This window comes from Sceloporus occidentalis, unplaced genomic scaffold (genome assembly GCF_023333645.1).
Source record: "Sceloporus occidentalis isolate IW3139 unplaced genomic scaffold, rSceOcc1.0.p SCAF_4, whole genome shotgun sequence".
Classification (NCBI taxonomy): Eukaryota; Metazoa; Chordata; class Lepidosauria; order Squamata; family Phrynosomatidae; genus Sceloporus; species Sceloporus occidentalis.
The window spans coordinates 67,211,229-67,228,359 of NW_028316984.1; the positions used below are offsets into that span (position 1 = coordinate 67,211,229).

The 17,131-nt window shown below is 37.7% G+C and overlaps 1 protein-coding gene across 3 annotated transcripts in view; it reads right to left on the reverse strand.

Annotated features, from left to right (window-relative positions):
* The window catches only part of KALRN (kalirin RhoGEF kinase), a 719,845-nt gene that overhangs the window by 164,496 nt on the left and 538,218 nt on the right, over nucleotides 1-17,131 (reverse strand). For all 3 annotated transcript variants that reach the window (XM_089520231.1, XM_089520232.1, XM_089520233.1), the window contains 5 exons: nucleotides 16,548-16,659; nucleotides 15,708-15,898; nucleotides 14,964-15,065; nucleotides 12,260-12,402; nucleotides 9,703-9,805 (listed from right to left, as the gene is read on the reverse strand). In XM_089520231.1, coding sequence (XP_089376357.1) covers nucleotides 9,703-9,805; nucleotides 12,260-12,402; nucleotides 14,964-15,065; nucleotides 15,708-15,898; nucleotides 16,548-16,659 — 651 coding nt within the window. The remainder of the gene's footprint in view (nucleotides 1-9,702; nucleotides 9,806-12,259; nucleotides 12,403-14,963; nucleotides 15,066-15,707; nucleotides 15,899-16,547; nucleotides 16,660-17,131) is intronic.

A 17,131-nucleotide genomic window follows, 5' to 3' on the forward strand; every position in this document is an offset into this window, starting at 1 on the left:
GCTTTCCTTAATGCAAGACAGCATCTACTTTTACTTAACTTACTTTGCCTAGTGTAGTTTCTGACACAATCCTGCCTGTTTAGACTTGATCATTCTATCTGGATTGGATTCTCCCTGCTGAAATCGGAGTCTGTCAGATGCCATCAGTTTACTCAGAGAAACTACAGCATAGGACATGAAGTACCATCTGCTGCTTGGTTACCTATTTCTGCACAGCAAACACCATTACTTGGCCATTTGTTCCTCTACCAGGATGTACTTTGTATGGCTTTCATAACAAAATCAGCTGCAAGGTAACTCCACGGTGTCAGTCTTGACTGTATAGTGATATTATACAGAAAGAAAGAACTAGAAGCAGAATAATATATTTTTTAAAAGACACAGTATGCTTCCCTGTGCCGAGCCCACCTCCACAACTATTGGGCACAGCTCAGATATTTTAAAAGTTAGGAAGGGGAGAAAAGAACCTCCGTTGCCATGATTCACATACTTACTTCCCCCAGTGCAGATGTAAGGGGTCATACAAGCACAAATTATTGTTACTTGAATAAACACTGAAAACGCCTACCTATCCCTTTTGGGGGACAGGCGGCAGTAGAAAATGGAGTATTTCTCGAAGCCTTAAATGTGGGAAGCAACATGAAATCTTTGTATCCTTGATTCATTTGTGTGCGTATCTTTCCACCCAGGCAACTGTTTTGAAGTAAGCTTCACAGTAAACTGAGACATATGCCACAAGGTGGGGGAAATCACATGGACAGTTTTATGTGGGAGACCCAGAAAGGAGAGGGGAAGTCACTGGGCTTGCATTGCATGTGGGAGGTACAGGTTAAACTGTGATCAGAAGTAAATGGGGAACTAGTATTCTAAATTTATGCTGCTAGTACCTGCTTTGGACTGATTGCTTTTATAAATGGTGAAAAATCAGTAGAAATGGCATAGCTCTTTCTTGCTCTTGCTGCCAGTGACATACCTGTAAATGGCTTTTTCCTGCTACAAAATACAAACCTTTTAAGCCTTTTCTTACTAATCTCTAAGTGGATCATTCCAATACAATGAAAGGAAGTGTGGCCTGTGGGCTACATGCAGCTATAGAGAGCCTTTTCAACCCAGTAGACTCCTACCAATGGCCCATACCCAATCATGGAAATTATTTTAGAAGAATGAAAATGATAGTTTTTCACAAAAACAATTAAACCAAGGAGTGCAATTTTGCATTTTTTGAGAGCCCACACCCAGCCAGACCAAAATCAAAGAAAAAGATGACAAGAAGTGACTGTGATGCCCCTTCTAGTTTCATGGTATGGCAGCAATGTGGATCATATTGGTTTGGGAGGAATCATGAACAGCCCTATACATCCCTAAACCTTTTAGGAACATTTAGAATAAGAACCTGACTTCCAATGACCTTAAGGCTGCTTTCAGATCTTTGGATAAGGGTGAATACCATCAGCTCTTCCTATTGACAGGCATGCCATCTATGGACTGGAGCATTTGCAGATGGCTCTGCCCTGTTCTCCTCAGTGGTGGCATGTGCATGTGGTTGTGCACATGTCACACCACCATTGAGGACAACGAGACGAAGTCCCATGGAAACTGCCATCTGCAGGGGTGTCCAGGACAGAACACCCACAGATATGAAGGGCCAACTTTACAGTTAGCCCTCCATAGCAACAGATTCTGCATCTATGCATTCAACTATTCATGGTTTGAACAAATTTCAAAAAGCAAACCTTGATTTTGCCACCTTATACACAGGATACAATTTCATTATGCCACTGTATTCAATGGGACTTGAGCATCCACAGATTTTGGTATCCACAGGGGGTCCTGGTCCTAAACCCTAGCAGATACCAAGAACCCACTGTATTAACCTATTTCAGGATTTTCTTGGCAAGATTTATTCAGAGGAGGCTTGCCACTTCCTTTTCCTGAGGCTGTGATTTGCTCAAGGTCAGCCAGTGACTTTCCATGGCCAAACAGAGAACTGAACCCTGATCTTCTAGTCCTACACTCAACCCATTATGCCATACTTGATGTGATTAACATATCACCCTCCCACTTTTTTTCAAAACAAGGAGAAACTTCAGATCACATCTGATTTGTTTTGTTTGATTGCTTGTTTGGGCATTTTTGGAAGCATGTGCATTACCTGGAGGATCTCAGGAATAGAAAATTGTCTCCCAGATCCACCCACTGCAATTTATGACTCCTGCTTTAAAAGGAACATGCACAAGTGCTGTCCAGAAGCTGCTTTAAAAAAAAAAATCACAGCTTCCTCAATGGTTGCGGTGCCTTTTCCTGGAAGCTGGGGATCTTGAAACTGTGGTATATGTGCTGGTAACCTTCTGTCTTGATTTCTGTAATGGACTCTACATGGGGCTACCCTCGTGCTTGGTCTGGAAACTTCAACTAGTACCTATCTCCAGGACTGCCTCCTTCTGTACAATCCACCCCACACCCTCAGGTCCCCTGGGAGGAATCTGTTGTAACCTTTAAAAACTAGACTGTCTGCAACCGCCTAGAGGACCTTTTTGGCCATCGCTCCCAGATTACGGAATAGCCTGCCGGATGACATCCATCATATTACCACCTTGAACAACTTTTAAAAAGCTGTTAAGATGGATGTCTTCCGGCAGGCCTTTCCTGAATAGATTCCCAGCCACCAAAAGAAGACCCCACTAGTTGACCTTTGATTGGCTACAATTACCATCTATCTGTTATTATTGCTACTGTTTTTAAGTATGTTTTAATTGTAATTGGTTTAATTGTATTTTAAGGGGTAGGCCGGATTGGGGGGGGTTATGTTATGGAATGTATATTTTAAATCTGTAAGCTCCAGGCTATGACATGTTCTTTGAATAACTCTCAGCAAAGAAAGTGATATTTTTAAAAATCCAGGAATAGCACTCTAGTGATCCTTAAAATGCCCTGTTACTCCCTGGAGTGTTCTTTTCATATGGCTTCCACTTGTGGAAATCCTTTTGAGAAATGTTCTTACTCATTATTTTATTAATAACAAGCTAGTAGCACTTTTTTATTTTTAACTTTTAAAAAAGCCTAAATTTTTTTAAAAAGTGGGCACATCATAGCCATCTCAGAGAGACAGGCAGATACACATACAGACACATAGCGCTAATATGTTAACAGTAATATTAAACTATGAAGGAATGGACACTATCAGCTTTCAGGAAATGTTGTTATGCATAACATGTTTCTTCCAAGCTCAGGATGGAGAAATGATCAAGTAAAAGTTGTAAATTTTTATTTGCAGTGAAGAAACAAGGGCTGCATCCACACTGCAGAAATAATCCAGTTTGACACCAATTTAACTGCCATGGGTCAGTGCTAAGGAATTCTGGGAATTGTAGTTTGTTGTGGCATCAGAGCTCTCTGACAGAGAAGGCTGAATCTCTCACAAAACTGTAATTCCCACAATTCCACAGCATTGAGCCATGACAATTAATGTTTATTATTATTTATTTATGCAGTGCAGATGCAGCCAAGGTTATTTTGGACTGCAACTACACAATCAGTGTATAACCCACAGTACTCACCTATGCCCTAAGTTAATACACAAGTAGAGCAGCAAGATAAAGTTGTAGAGGTTTTACTTTGGTATGTCTTTACATTTGAAGGTGTGGTTTTATATGCATCCCTGCCTTCATTTACAGAGTAAATTATGTAACAAGGAAGTAGACCAAGTCAATCTTACGCTACAACTTTTTAACACAGTCTCAAAGGTACTACAAGATCCCTTTGCATAATGATTAGTGTAACCCCGCTGATGAAGGAAGGGTGGACAGCAGATGTGTTTTAGGAAAGTATATGTACAATGCATTCCTCTGTCAAGTTCTTCCCTTCACACTGCAAAATAAGTTCCTCTCTGATGTCTTATCCTTGCAATCTTACAAATACATCTTGGTAGTGAGGTTTGCATTAGATAACAAAAAGTCTAAGAAACTGTTTTTGCACTTTTGAAATCAGCCAAAGACTGGGGCCACTCAGAATGATAATCTAAGCATTTCTTGTCCAAGAAAAACATTGGTTGAATTTCTTAAAACACTACGTTTTAATTATGCACGTGCATTTATCAAACTACATGTGTTTCTTTTCTTACCTGGTATCAGGTTGTTTGTGTTACAAGCAATAGCTTTGTATATGGACAATGTTAATAATGTAATTGTAACTGCCATTGCTTTGTGCATTTAATTTCCCTCTGATCTCACTGTTTACAATCCCTGTGACCCACAGTATGGTGACTGTATGTATACATGAAATTTTAGCTAATACTTCATGTATGAAAACTCATACTTTTATAACATCATCATAATTTATTATGGTCCATAGACCCAAAATTTAAGCATTCAAACTTTTATAACACTGTTGGTCTTTAAGTGCTTCAGGATTCTTCATTGTCTTTCCTGAAAAACCTTAACACAGCAATTGGTAAATCAGAATAGTAATATGAGATTATCATTTTCAAAATGATTCTATATGCAGAGCCTGTCTCTGTTTCCATACTGTTACTATTATTATTTAATTGTCAGCATTGTTGTATTTAATTGCTATTTTAATTTTTAATTGTTGTGGCCTTCATCAATGAAATTGCACTAGAAAGGCATGATAAATTTTTTCAAATAAATCAAGAAATCAGTAAAATGAATATTCACCATTTGTAATTTTATTTTTGTTGGTAGCCTTGCACTGAAACTGCAACTTGATTAATAATGAGGAAATGTCCTATTTTTGTACTTATGTCATGCAAAACTCACACCAGCCTAGACCAAGGAAGCTGGTTTACTACAGTTGATGCTTACTCAAAACTTCATTATTATAATCCAGGATGAGAAAAGTATAGTTTTCCAGGTGCTGATGGACTGCAACTCCTAAAATCCCATACCACTGATTCTGCTAGCTAGGACTCATAGGTGTTTCAGTACAACAATGCTTCAAGGACCCACCTCTTCTTTCATTTCTTACTGGACTTTTTCATACAATGGTTGAAAACAGGAATTAGAGTAGGATAGCAGTATCTGTGGCTGTACTTCATCACATGACTCTGTGTCTGTCCAGTAGCTGGTCTGTAGTCCATTCATTGCTGAAGTGCTTTTTCTCATTGATGGAACCCCATCAAAGCCTCCCAATCCTGCTACATTTCCACTTTGATTCACAGTGCGATAAGTTCCTCCGCCTCATATCAATTCTGATATGCAGGAAGTCACATGGTATCAATAGGCATGATTATGCTCCTCTTCCCCCCCTCCCTTGCTATTCCTGCGCAAGCTCTTTTTCTTTCTTCCTTTTTTTTTTTTTAAAAAAACCTTTTATTTCTTTACTTTTACTTAATGGATTGCCATGATCACAAGGTTGAGCTAAAAATAAAAACAAATAATAATAAATACAGATGAAAAGGCATGCTGGGAAGGGGTTAGGGCAGGGAGGAGAGGCTATGGAGGCATGTAGAAGACAGAGACCCGGACAGAAGCAGCACTATTGCACTTTTGAAGTATTTTGTACAATAATGAGTGTCCCCAATCTGGTATGTTTGCATATACTACACAAATGATATTTTGGTGTTTTACAAACCTGGTATGATGAAGTCCTAGATCTTATAAAAAGCTGACCTTCTCTTCCAAGACTTGTATCTTACTCCAGCCTCAGTATTTCTACTGATGGGAAAAGGGAGAGCAAGTGTGGATTCATAACCCCAATTCATACCTGCCATGTTTCCTTCTTCTCACTATTAAGCTCCACTCCCATATGTGGAAATGGGGAGGAAAGTATATATGGTGTTGCTGTGTAAGGCAACTCAGGGAGACATAGTTTTAACTAGCTACTTTTCTATCTAGCAGCTATATGAATCATAGCCAAATTAAAAAACTAATGCTGTGCTTTTATAACAATACACTTTTTTGTGTTTTTCTGCACTCTTAAGATGGTTCCTAGCCTTTGCTGGGATGACACCTCTCTTTCCTCTAAGACAAGGATTAACCTGAAGATTTGGTTATTTAAACATATTTATAGATGTTTTAAATCTTACAAACAAGTGAATAATTTTGCAGAACAAAAAAGCCCATCAAAAATGCAAGCTAAATGGTAGGAAAAGAAGCTCGCCTTATAGGAGGTCACATTTTGTACCAGACAAAATGAACACAGTGAGCATCTGAATGCAGGAATGCTGAGTAAGGAAGTGCAAATGGTAAGTGGGAGTATAGCAGTGCAAATATAAGTGGGAACTTTCACCTCCTTTTTGATTTGTTGCATCTCAAATTGTTTGGGCACAATTTTTGGTGACATATCTTTTTAATGTGAATTTTGCAGCTTACTGGCCAAATAGGATCAGCACTGGCTGGTGGTAAATTCTTCAGCTGCTAGGTGGCAGAGCTGGAGGAGGGAGGCCTTTGGTTTTTCCATGAATCCTGCACCTCTCATCTGATAGCATGTATTTAGCCAGTGGACTGTATGCCCCACGCCCTCACTGTTTCCTGCAGGTCCTGCCCTGCTCCATCCTTCTAAGTCTTAGAATCTAAGGCAAGGAAGGAAACCCCCCCCCCACCTTTTCTCACCACTCAGTCATTGGGTGTACTGTTACTAGAGTCTCCCACCTGTTGGTGTTACTGTTTAATGCTAACTCCATTTACCATAAAACCTCAGTTATACTGTGGGTGAAGGTGACAACATGCCATTTATTACCAAGAGAGAACAGCTGGGTAAACTAATAAAGCTGTTCACTAGCACTAAATCCAGCAGCTGGACTGCTTGGTGGAGCAGTCCACGATAAGCATGGACTGGGCTGTAGCCCAGTTTAAGGAACAGCAATGGCTGCCAATATGCTGTCAAATCAGATCCAAACTTTTATTTTTGATTTATGATGCCCAATGACATGGGACTAGTTTATCTCAGGAAGTGTCTTACCTGATATTTTCCTACTGGGTGGGATCAACAGGAGAATCATAGAAACAAAGAATCATAAAGTTGGAAGAGACCACAAGGGCCATCCAGTCCAACCCCCTGCCAGGCAGGAAATCTAAATCAAAGCATCCCCAACAGATGACCATCTAGCCTCTGTTTAAAGACCTCTAAGGAAGGAGACTCCACTACACTCCGAGGGAGTTTGTTCCACTATCGAACAGCCCTTACTGTTAGGAAGTTCCTCCTAATGTTGAGGTGGAATCTCTTTTCCTGGAGCTTGCATCCATTGCTCTGGGTCCTAGTCTCTGGAGCAGTAGAAAAAGAAGTTAGCTCCCTCCTCAATATGACATCCCTTCAAGTATTTAAACAGGGCTATCATATCACCCCTTAACCTTCTCTTCTCCAGGCTAAATCACCACATGGTGCTACAGTCATCAGTTATCTACCTGGAAATGCCTTGGAAGAGAGGAACTTAACTGTAATAGCACCAACTGCTAAGAACAGCCTTTTTTTTTTTAATGCAAGGCATGGATACTGTTTTTTTGCTCCATGTTGAGAACTCAACTTGTTTTAATGGGCACATCCTGATCATTAATACTGGGAGCCTACACCACTGATTGGGTAGTTTACTTACTGCAAACTGTTTAGATTCATAATAGTGTTTTCTCTGTGTGTGAGAAAGTGTGCGCGCTCAGTTGACTTATGTGAACCCTCATGAATTTCATAGGGTTTTGTTAAGCAAGGAATATGCGGAAGTGGTTTTGCCAGTTCCTTCTTCTAAAATATAGCCTACAACAACTGGTATCCATTGGCAGACTCCCATTCAAGGACTAAACAGAGCTGACTGCTTGGCTTGTTTTACTGGTTTTAATTTTCTGTACTATTCTGTCTTCCATTCTGCTTCAGATACTGTATTTGTTAATATGCAATGGCACTGAAATGCTCTTAAAAATGGTGGAGGCTCCTGTGTCTGTGTGGAAGCAAGTCCACTTGAGGTTTCAGCCTGGACTCAAAAGGAATTATGCAAAGGCACTGATCCCATGGTTGGAATAATACCTTAAATGTTCAAACTAAAACCTGGAGCAGTTTACCAGACAAATGACATGGAAAACATCAGTTGCCATTATAAATAAATAAATAAATAAATAAATAAATATGGAACCCAAACATCCAGAACACCTATAAAGGTAAACATTTATACAATTACTACAATATAATTACTAAACCAAAACATTTGCAAAAATGGTCTTAAAGAAAAGAAAAAAAGAAGCTCAGTTAAATTTTGTGCTGAATCTAAACAAGGCAATTATCTGACCTCACTAACAATTGCATTATCTTTGGAGGATCAAACAACCACTACTTTACTGGCAGGAAAAGAAACCAATAACACTTGAGTGACATATGTCACATGTCAGGTATAAATACAACACCATCCCCACACAAAGCACTCATTCAGGCATTTAAAAAAACAAACCCAAATCAATCCCAGTATCTCAAAGGCTATGGGCATAAATGCCAAACACCAAATTCTCATCAAGGTGTACTAAAAAGAAAAAGAAAAAACACAAAACCCAATTACCTGGATCTAAAAACTGATATTTTAAAATATTACATCTCTGTCATTGCTTTTGTGTGATACTTCTGAGGCCACTGATATATACAGAGGAATATTTGGACAAAAGGGGGCAGGAAGAATCACATACAGACTCCTTTCCTGTTCAAATTAAAAGGCAACTCTAAAAAATGCATTTAATGAAAACTAAATTCAAATCACCTCAGGCATTCCTCTATATGAGTTTTCTCAACGTTTTTACCCTGAAGGATATCTTTAAATGATTTTCATCTCAGGAAACCCCTGCATGAAATTTATTATATCTAAAGCTTAAAAGATAGATTTAACACCCACACTCACCCCAATTACAACATCTCTGGTGAAGAAATCCTGATCTGTAGCATGGAGTTCTGAATCCAATTGCATTACTAGAGTTTCAGAATGACAGACCTTACACAAAAGCAATATTCTATACCTTACTGTGCAAGTGGTTCCCATTTTTTTCTGGTTGCACAAAGACAATCACTTTTGTGGCTGTGAAATGTCATGTTAACTACATCACTGCAGCTTTTCACCTTTTCAAAGATTAAATTGGATTTAGGCTTCAGAATACAGATTCTGGGCACACCACTTCACTCATGCTCCTAAAAGTATTCTTTCCCCAAGCAACTGCTTGAGTGATTTATGTTTCCAGGTTGTATCTGTTAATCCACCCTTGTCTCTCTGGTGTCTTCCTGCCTGACCTTCTGCCTCTGTCTGCTATTCCCTAGCATAAGCAACACATATTGTAAGGACAACATTGGCAAGAAAAGTCCTTTCTATTTTGCACTGCAGCAGACAAAAATGTCACTCATTTGTGAGATCAGTTTATATCATATAGATTGCAGGTGATTCCCTCTTACTTGGAGCTCATGGGCCAATAAATAAAATATGAGTATGGCTCCAATTTATGGAGTGAATTAATTCTAGAATTGCTATCCTTCTGTGCTGTTAGAGCAGCAACTGCTAATATCCCCTTGGAAGGGACACATATATACTATGCAACAGTGAAGCTCTTTGCTGGCATATAAACAACCTACTGTATAATTTCTCAGGGAAAGTTAAGAAACCCAGTGAAGTTTAACCACTCCGAAAAAAAATAAGACTTCAATTTTCTTTGTTTGCTCACCCTTTCATGTTTCAGATTCACACAACTAGAATTAATAGTGTTACTTCTTTTCAATAATAAATCCTACCTTGTCACTGTCCACTGTATTCTGGGAAGTCCTGGATGCAATTGAAATTGTATCAGGCTGACTGCTTCCATCTCCTTGACTGTCAGCATCTTCTCCTCCCTCTCTGCATGGAAAGAACAAGAAACTTTCATCAATGAACTTGCAAACAGCTCAGATAGTATGTGAAGGAGTCAGTTGCTCATCTGAGCACACATGTATTACAACTGAATCTGTAATTTAGAATGATGATGTCACCTTTACCATGAGATTAACACATAATAACCATGTTTGCTCTTTGAAATTGGCTGTCTTGGGCTTATACAATGACAGCAACATATCTTAAAATAGCTCTGTAATGAGTGTGGCAGGCCAGTGCCCCATTCATCTTGGATTTCTCAGTTAACCAAACCCAGCCATCTAAATTATAGCCTTGGTGTTTTGCAAAACTGGTGTCAATTGCCAAGAGTTATTTCTTAGTTTTCTCATTTCAGTGATTTAAATTTGGAGGTCCTATTAATTTTTATTATATGAGACAAAAATATGAGCATTTTAAAATTATTCTTCCATTGGTGTATTTCCTGTACTTTGCAAAGGTCTGGAATATTTCCTATCCTTCCCTCCAGTTCATCTCTGTGTAGGTTATATGCTTGCACAATGATAAACTGAGACTAATAATTATGTTGAGACCCAGGGCAATTGGATCTTCTAAGATCTGCTCTCATTAACACAATGCAATTTCTGTCAACTATTTCCCAATATAGGCCTAGAAACATGAGGATATCTAGGGAAAGTCTTTTTCTTTTTTCTTTTTTGTAGAATCACAAATATGTTTGTCCCATGGTTTTTACAGTGCAGTGCCTAGAAGTCATATATTCTGGAGCAAATTCAAAATGTCCAAGCCTTTGCCTTATCCTGAAACCTTAAATATAGGTTGCATCCATACTGCAGAAATAATCCAGTTTTACACCACTTTAACCTCCACAGCTAAATGCTATGGAATTCTAGGAATTAAAGTATTATGAGACATTTAGCTTTCTCTGTCAGAGTGCTCTGGTGCCACAACAAATTACAGTTCCCAGAATTCCATAGCATTGAGCTATGGCAGTTACAGTGGTGTCAAACTGGATTATTTCTGCAGTATGGATTCAGCCATAGTCTACTTTAGGGCCAAAATGGTACAAAACTACTTTTCTCTCACTATGTTCATAGTTAAAGTATCATTTTAGTTAACAATGAAATGACATAACATAGCTATTATCAGTGTCAAGTTGCAGGCATAGCTTTCAAGCCAAAGGCCCCAAAGAGGCATAGTAGGAGGTTGAATTCGATGACCCTTGTGGTCTCTTTCAACTGAATGGTTCTCTGAAATGTAATGAAGACACATCATGTTCATTACATATAACATCATTATATATGTTCTATCCTGGGATAATCCTCCACAGTCTAATAGATCTAACAGAGATTTCCCTTATCCCAAGAGAATTCTTTTGAGATCTGAAATTAGGTCACAGTGAAACATTGCTTGTCACAGAGCAGACAGATGGGGTAACATTGGACATTAAAATATAATACAGAGAAGAAGAAAATAAACCAAAGGAACTACTTCTTCTTCTTCTTCTTCTAAATTTCCACTCTTCCACACATTTACAATATCTTGCATTCCATATTTGTATATATCTTTACATCTTTACAAACAAGAATGTATGACCTTTATTATTCTCTTAAACTTTAACTAAATTTTTATTATTCCGCATAAACCCTTTATACAATAAAGTATGTCATGCATTCCCTATATAATATTTTCCAGTCTTCCCTAATCACTTGATTCCTAAGTAATCTACAACTTTTAAATATAAATTCCTACAATATAAATTGGCCTATATATGTGTCACTGCAAGAACCTTTGATTATGAATACAGAATAACTTATTATATAACATATTTCAGAATATTCTATCCAAAAATATACATTAAATTCAAACTAAATTAAATTAAATTATTGCCATATAATTCTATGCATTAGTCTTCTGTATTTAAAACTGCTATCTTCCCACATTTCTCTTTCAATAACAATGCCATTTCTTTCCAGTGGTCCAAAACTTTGTGAAATGTTTTTTATTAATATAGTTAATTTGTCCATATTTATGATATCATAAAATCTTGTGAACCAAACATCTATTGAGAGTATGCTTTTTTGACTGAAGGAATTTCATGATAGTGGGGCCTCTTCAATTTGTCCTGTCAGCAAATCCCATTGCCAGTGACAATTTCTCCTTTCCTCCATCTTTTTAGTTCTTGCTTTAGTTCTATGGCTAGGGGCCTCCAGGACTGGCAATTTTGCATTAATAAAATGTGAATTAATATTTCCCCTCCAAGACTCCTCCAAAATTGACTCTTACAAAACCAGAAATTAACTACTCCCAGTTTTAATAACTGTCCCAATGTGTGGGGATGATGCAGCCTGGCGTGTATCTGTGCATGGAAAATTGTCCTCCAAATCCCCAGAACCCGCCCTCCCAAGCCTTAAGTAACGAACTGATTTAAAAGGGATACATCTCACATGAAATTACTATGATTACCTCTTACTGTTGTTTCTTTGCTTCACTGGGGTCTTGGGAAGATGTATTGGCTCTTTCAAAGCTCCTTTTAAGTGTATAATCCTTTCTTGTATCACTTCCCGAATATTTTTTATCCATTCTTGTTTTGTTTCAATATTGGATGCCTAAAGATTTTGATAGAAAAAGTAGATGCAATGATGATATTTCTCCCATATGGGTCCATGCTTTAGTGTTTTGTTGTTGTTCCTTTCTCTGTGTTAAGGAACTATGGATAAGCTGTCAAAAGTTCAGGTATCAACCATACTTCTCCAGCTACACTGGTGTGCAGGAAGTGCTGGAGATTATATATATCTATATATCTCAGGAGAAATGGAATGTTGTTCCATCACTAAGATTTCTCAGACAAAACATCTATAGTACGTAGTTCTTGTTAAAATAAAATCAATCAGCAAAAACCTTTAATTTTCCCAGCTCAGTGGAAAATCACTAGAGTCAAGAAATCAAGTGATAATGGGCAGCAGTTCAAAGGAGAAAGATTATTATAAAGGAAAATTCCATATACTAGCTTCTCTTCTGCTAAAAGTATTGAACAGTGGATGTATCCCCAACTTCATACCATCCATACTGCAGACTATGTTATTTTAATCTCATGAGTTTTGGATTCATATTGTGAATAATCTGCATCTTATTGCCTATTCATTGTAATGTTCCTTATTAGACATACATATTGCCTTCATCCCTTTAAAATCTTGGAACTCAATGGAAGAGAAGTGACACACCAATCATTTTTGCACTTCTTTGTTGCTCTCAGACATCAACCCTGATACAGCGCATAATGTTGCCAGATTCTGTGCAGCTGCAGTTAAAATTTGCCAGGCAATGACCTCCACAGTAGACTAGTACCAATCTTATCTTGCTATATAAAGCTGTGTAATCTGAAAGGATATTTTAAATACTATTTTTATCCTGTGTTTTTAATCTTCTTTTATTCTGTATCCCCCTTGTATCTGTGTTGCTCTATGACCATAATAAAGAATCTATTCTATTCTATTCAGTGGAAGAGAAGGTGTTAATGGGATGATGCTCAATGGTTGGAGAAAAGGACAAAATCTAGTGATTTTCATCTGGGCTGAGCAAACTAAAGGTTTTTTTTTAAAATACTCTTTAAAAATTTTCTTTAAAAACATCTTACCCAGTTTTTACTTTAATCACATGAAACTATGTAAATGTAAATACATTTAGGCTATGCTTATGATGTTGTAATTCAAAGGTATAATTTTAATTTTTCTAGTTGTTTATGTCACAAGTATTGTCATGCCATTCAGTGATATACAGGAATTATAATGTATAAGTAACAGTACAAAAAATATTACTAAGGATTCTGTATGGTGTGATATGGGAGGGGGTCAATGAGGAGTGACACCATGAGATCCCACAAAGTGATGCTAACCCTGGTGATGCCACTGTCTGTCAGAATTTATTTGGGCCACTTTAAACTGGCAGGCGTGACACCATTGCTCCAGATCAATGAATCCACATTGGGTTTTACAGGAACTACTCCAGGTTGAACATCATCTATCTAAAGTGCTGAAACCTCTTCTCAGAATCAGTTCAGCACCTTGGATAGCTCCTGTTAACAAGGTCTTGTGAAAAATAGGATATGGTAAATCCCAGCATGGATTCATTGTTCCAAAGCAACAGGTCACCAACTTTCTCTGTATTATAGGGCTAACTGAACAATAATGGGAATCAAGTTGAGGAAAGAAATCTAGGTTAAAATTAGGAACAGGACAGAAACAGAGATGAGTCAATGATCATGACTAGAGATTTGGTAGACTTGAGAGCAGTCTGTCAAGTTTATAGTCAGAAAGGAAACTGTCATAGGGCCAAGAGCAGGAACCCGTAACAGAACAAAGGACAGTCTTGAAAACAATGATAATAACCGAGAATGAATATTAATGAAATAAGAAAAGGTGGAGGGGGTATAATGGAAAGAGGAATAAAGAAGAAATCTGGAAAAGAGAGAATCCAACAATATTGTATAAAGATATTGAAGGGGGGTAGGAAGGAGGGGAGAAGAAAACTAAACAATGTAATGCAGAATATTTTTGGATGTGATGTAAATATCTATGCTTATATGGAATAAAATAAAATTCTACAAAAAAGGAAAAGAGACCATTGCTAATTACCAGTGCCCAATAACAGCTGAAGACAACTAGAGTACTACACATAGACTAGGATGGATAATAAAGAATACATTGGTTAGAGTGGGAAATGAGCAGTGTCCTCATAGTTTTGTCTTAAGTGTGCAATAACTGAGATAAAACACATTAAAACTTAACACATTAACTATAGCAGAAGCTTTAATGGGCTGGAGTTCACTTTGTTAGATGTATGATGTGAAGCTGGCACTGCATTTATCTTTATCTCAATTTCCTGACTTTAGATCTGGTACCAAATAGATTGGTTACAAACACAAACACAAAAACATCAACAATAAATTAAATATCTACAGTGAATTCTGTAGGTATGCACTAGCAATAACAGGTATAAGAGTGATAAAAAGATACAGTCTGAATTCAACTGATAAAGCATCCAACAATAAAATTCTCCTTCAAGATTCAATTGCTACTTGTTTTACAGTGGATGATAGCTTTCTACTTGTGTCCAACCATTGCCAGAAATCAATGTACTGAAAACAGAGAAAATAAAACTACAGACTCACTTTCAGCACTGTTTTGTTATCTGAAGAGGGAGTCCTCCCAGACCATAAGGCAAATTTACAAGGATCTCCTTCCACATGTTCAGTCACTCCCAGTTCTGAGGTCTGTTTGAAAGGAAAGATGGTTTGGAATCAATACTTTCAAATGATTTAGAATTAATGCCAAGGAGGACCTTACAGCTTGTGTTATCTTGTACTTTCATATAATAAATTTAATTTCCCCAGTGTGTTTGGTACTTTGCATGCCAGGATAAATAAAATAAAATACAACTAGTTTTGATGGCTATAACCACGCAGTTACATCTTCCCAATGTGGTACAAGAGGATGCATACCCTTATTCCTACACACATAGGCACATGTAAAAAGATCAAAGAACTTTTCAGTCAATGAAGGCATAATGAAATGGTATTTCAAAAGTAATGCAACAAGTGGGAATATAGATTAAAATGCTGTATGTATATAATAAGGAACACTTTAGTTAGTTTTAAAGTTAATTTTAAAGAAATTTTTAGAGTGGATTTTTAAAATTTTTATACCATATTCTTTTCAAGCCATTTTTTTTCACAAACAGAAAACATGGAAAAGCAAGATGCAACATAATGACTCATTAAACTAATTTTGAAATGACAATGGCCTACTTCTGTGGGCTTAGGATAAGTTAAACAGTGAGTTTATTTTGAACAATAACATTTCCAGGTCTGGCAAAGGCCCTAAAGCCTATAAAATGTCGATGCTAGCAGACATACCAGTAATTTGTTCTTGTAAACATATTTAGTGTGTCCTGCAGAATCTTTGATCTCTTTGCTGAAAACTAGTGAGATTTCAAAGAGAAATAAGTGCCTTTCACGGCCCTTTCGAATGAGAGACTTGGGGTCCCACACTTGGAATGAATCCTGAAGAATCAGTTCTCCTTGAACATCTAAGTTTTCATCAAATCCTAGAAATAAAAATAAATAAATAAATAGATGAAATAAAAATATAACAATGACAAAGACAGAAAAAAATGAAGCTTCTTCTGTAGAGAAGTACCAAAAATAAGGGAAGGGAGCAAATTAGGGGGAAAATAAAGGAAGAGGGCTGGAATCCTATTGGAACATGACACAAATATAAAAACAATTGTGTAAGTTCATTTTGTCAGAAGTCATGTTGCCTAGTGCATCCAATCATTTTGAAAAACCACATTCAGCTGTCTCTCTCAGTTTTAACTCGGTGGGCATGGAGCCAGTGGCATCACTGAGATGGTGCAGGGGGTGCGGACTTCACTAGGAGACCCCCCCCCCACACACACACAAACAGGAGGGTGACAGCCTGGTGGTGTCCTTGTCCCGCTGTGGAAGAGAGGTCAGTGAGCTCCCTATGGCTTTGTCACTGGTCTGACTCTCTCCCTGGAGAGGGAGCTGGGCTAGTGCCTAAGCAGAAGGGGGTCAGGGCACTCCATTATTTATGGGATGGAGTATCTGCAAAAAAGCAGCTACTTACCTAGGAAAACTCTTCCCCATAAAGAAAACCACTATTTCTTCTGTTTCACTATTTCACCTCTATGCATTTATAAATGTATTAGCATTGTTCTTCCACAGTTTGCTTACCTTCCAGCATGCTGACATGCATGGCATCATTGGCTTTCTTAGGGACACTGAGCATCACTTCCAAACCATCCTTGAGTTCTCCTTTTCCTTCTTCACAGCACGTTAAAAGCTCCTGAGGAGAAACAAAGTAAAGCAAAATGTAGTCCAAGATTAGACTTTTGGTTGCAGCTAATCAGCATATTTATTGAGGAACTAGGAGCTGGGGTAGGTACCTTTTTGGAGTAAAATAATGTTGATACAAAATCAAGAGTATACCCTCCATTTCCTTATGTGTGTGTACCTTCAAGTTGCCTGTCAACTTATGGTGACCCCATTAATTTCATAGGGTTTTCTTAGGCAAGGAATACTTGGAGGTGTTTTTCCAGTTTCTTCCACTGAAATATAGCTTACAGCACCTGGTATTACTTGACAATCTCCCATCCAAGCACTAACCAGGGCTAACCCAATTCTGCACTTCTGAAAAATTTATGATACAGCTTTGTGCTTTAAAAACAGATTTCTGCTATATTTTAAAAGCCCAAAACTGCATCAGTTTTTTTTGCGTAAGAGCAAAATTGGATAAATAATATTACAATTTACAAATC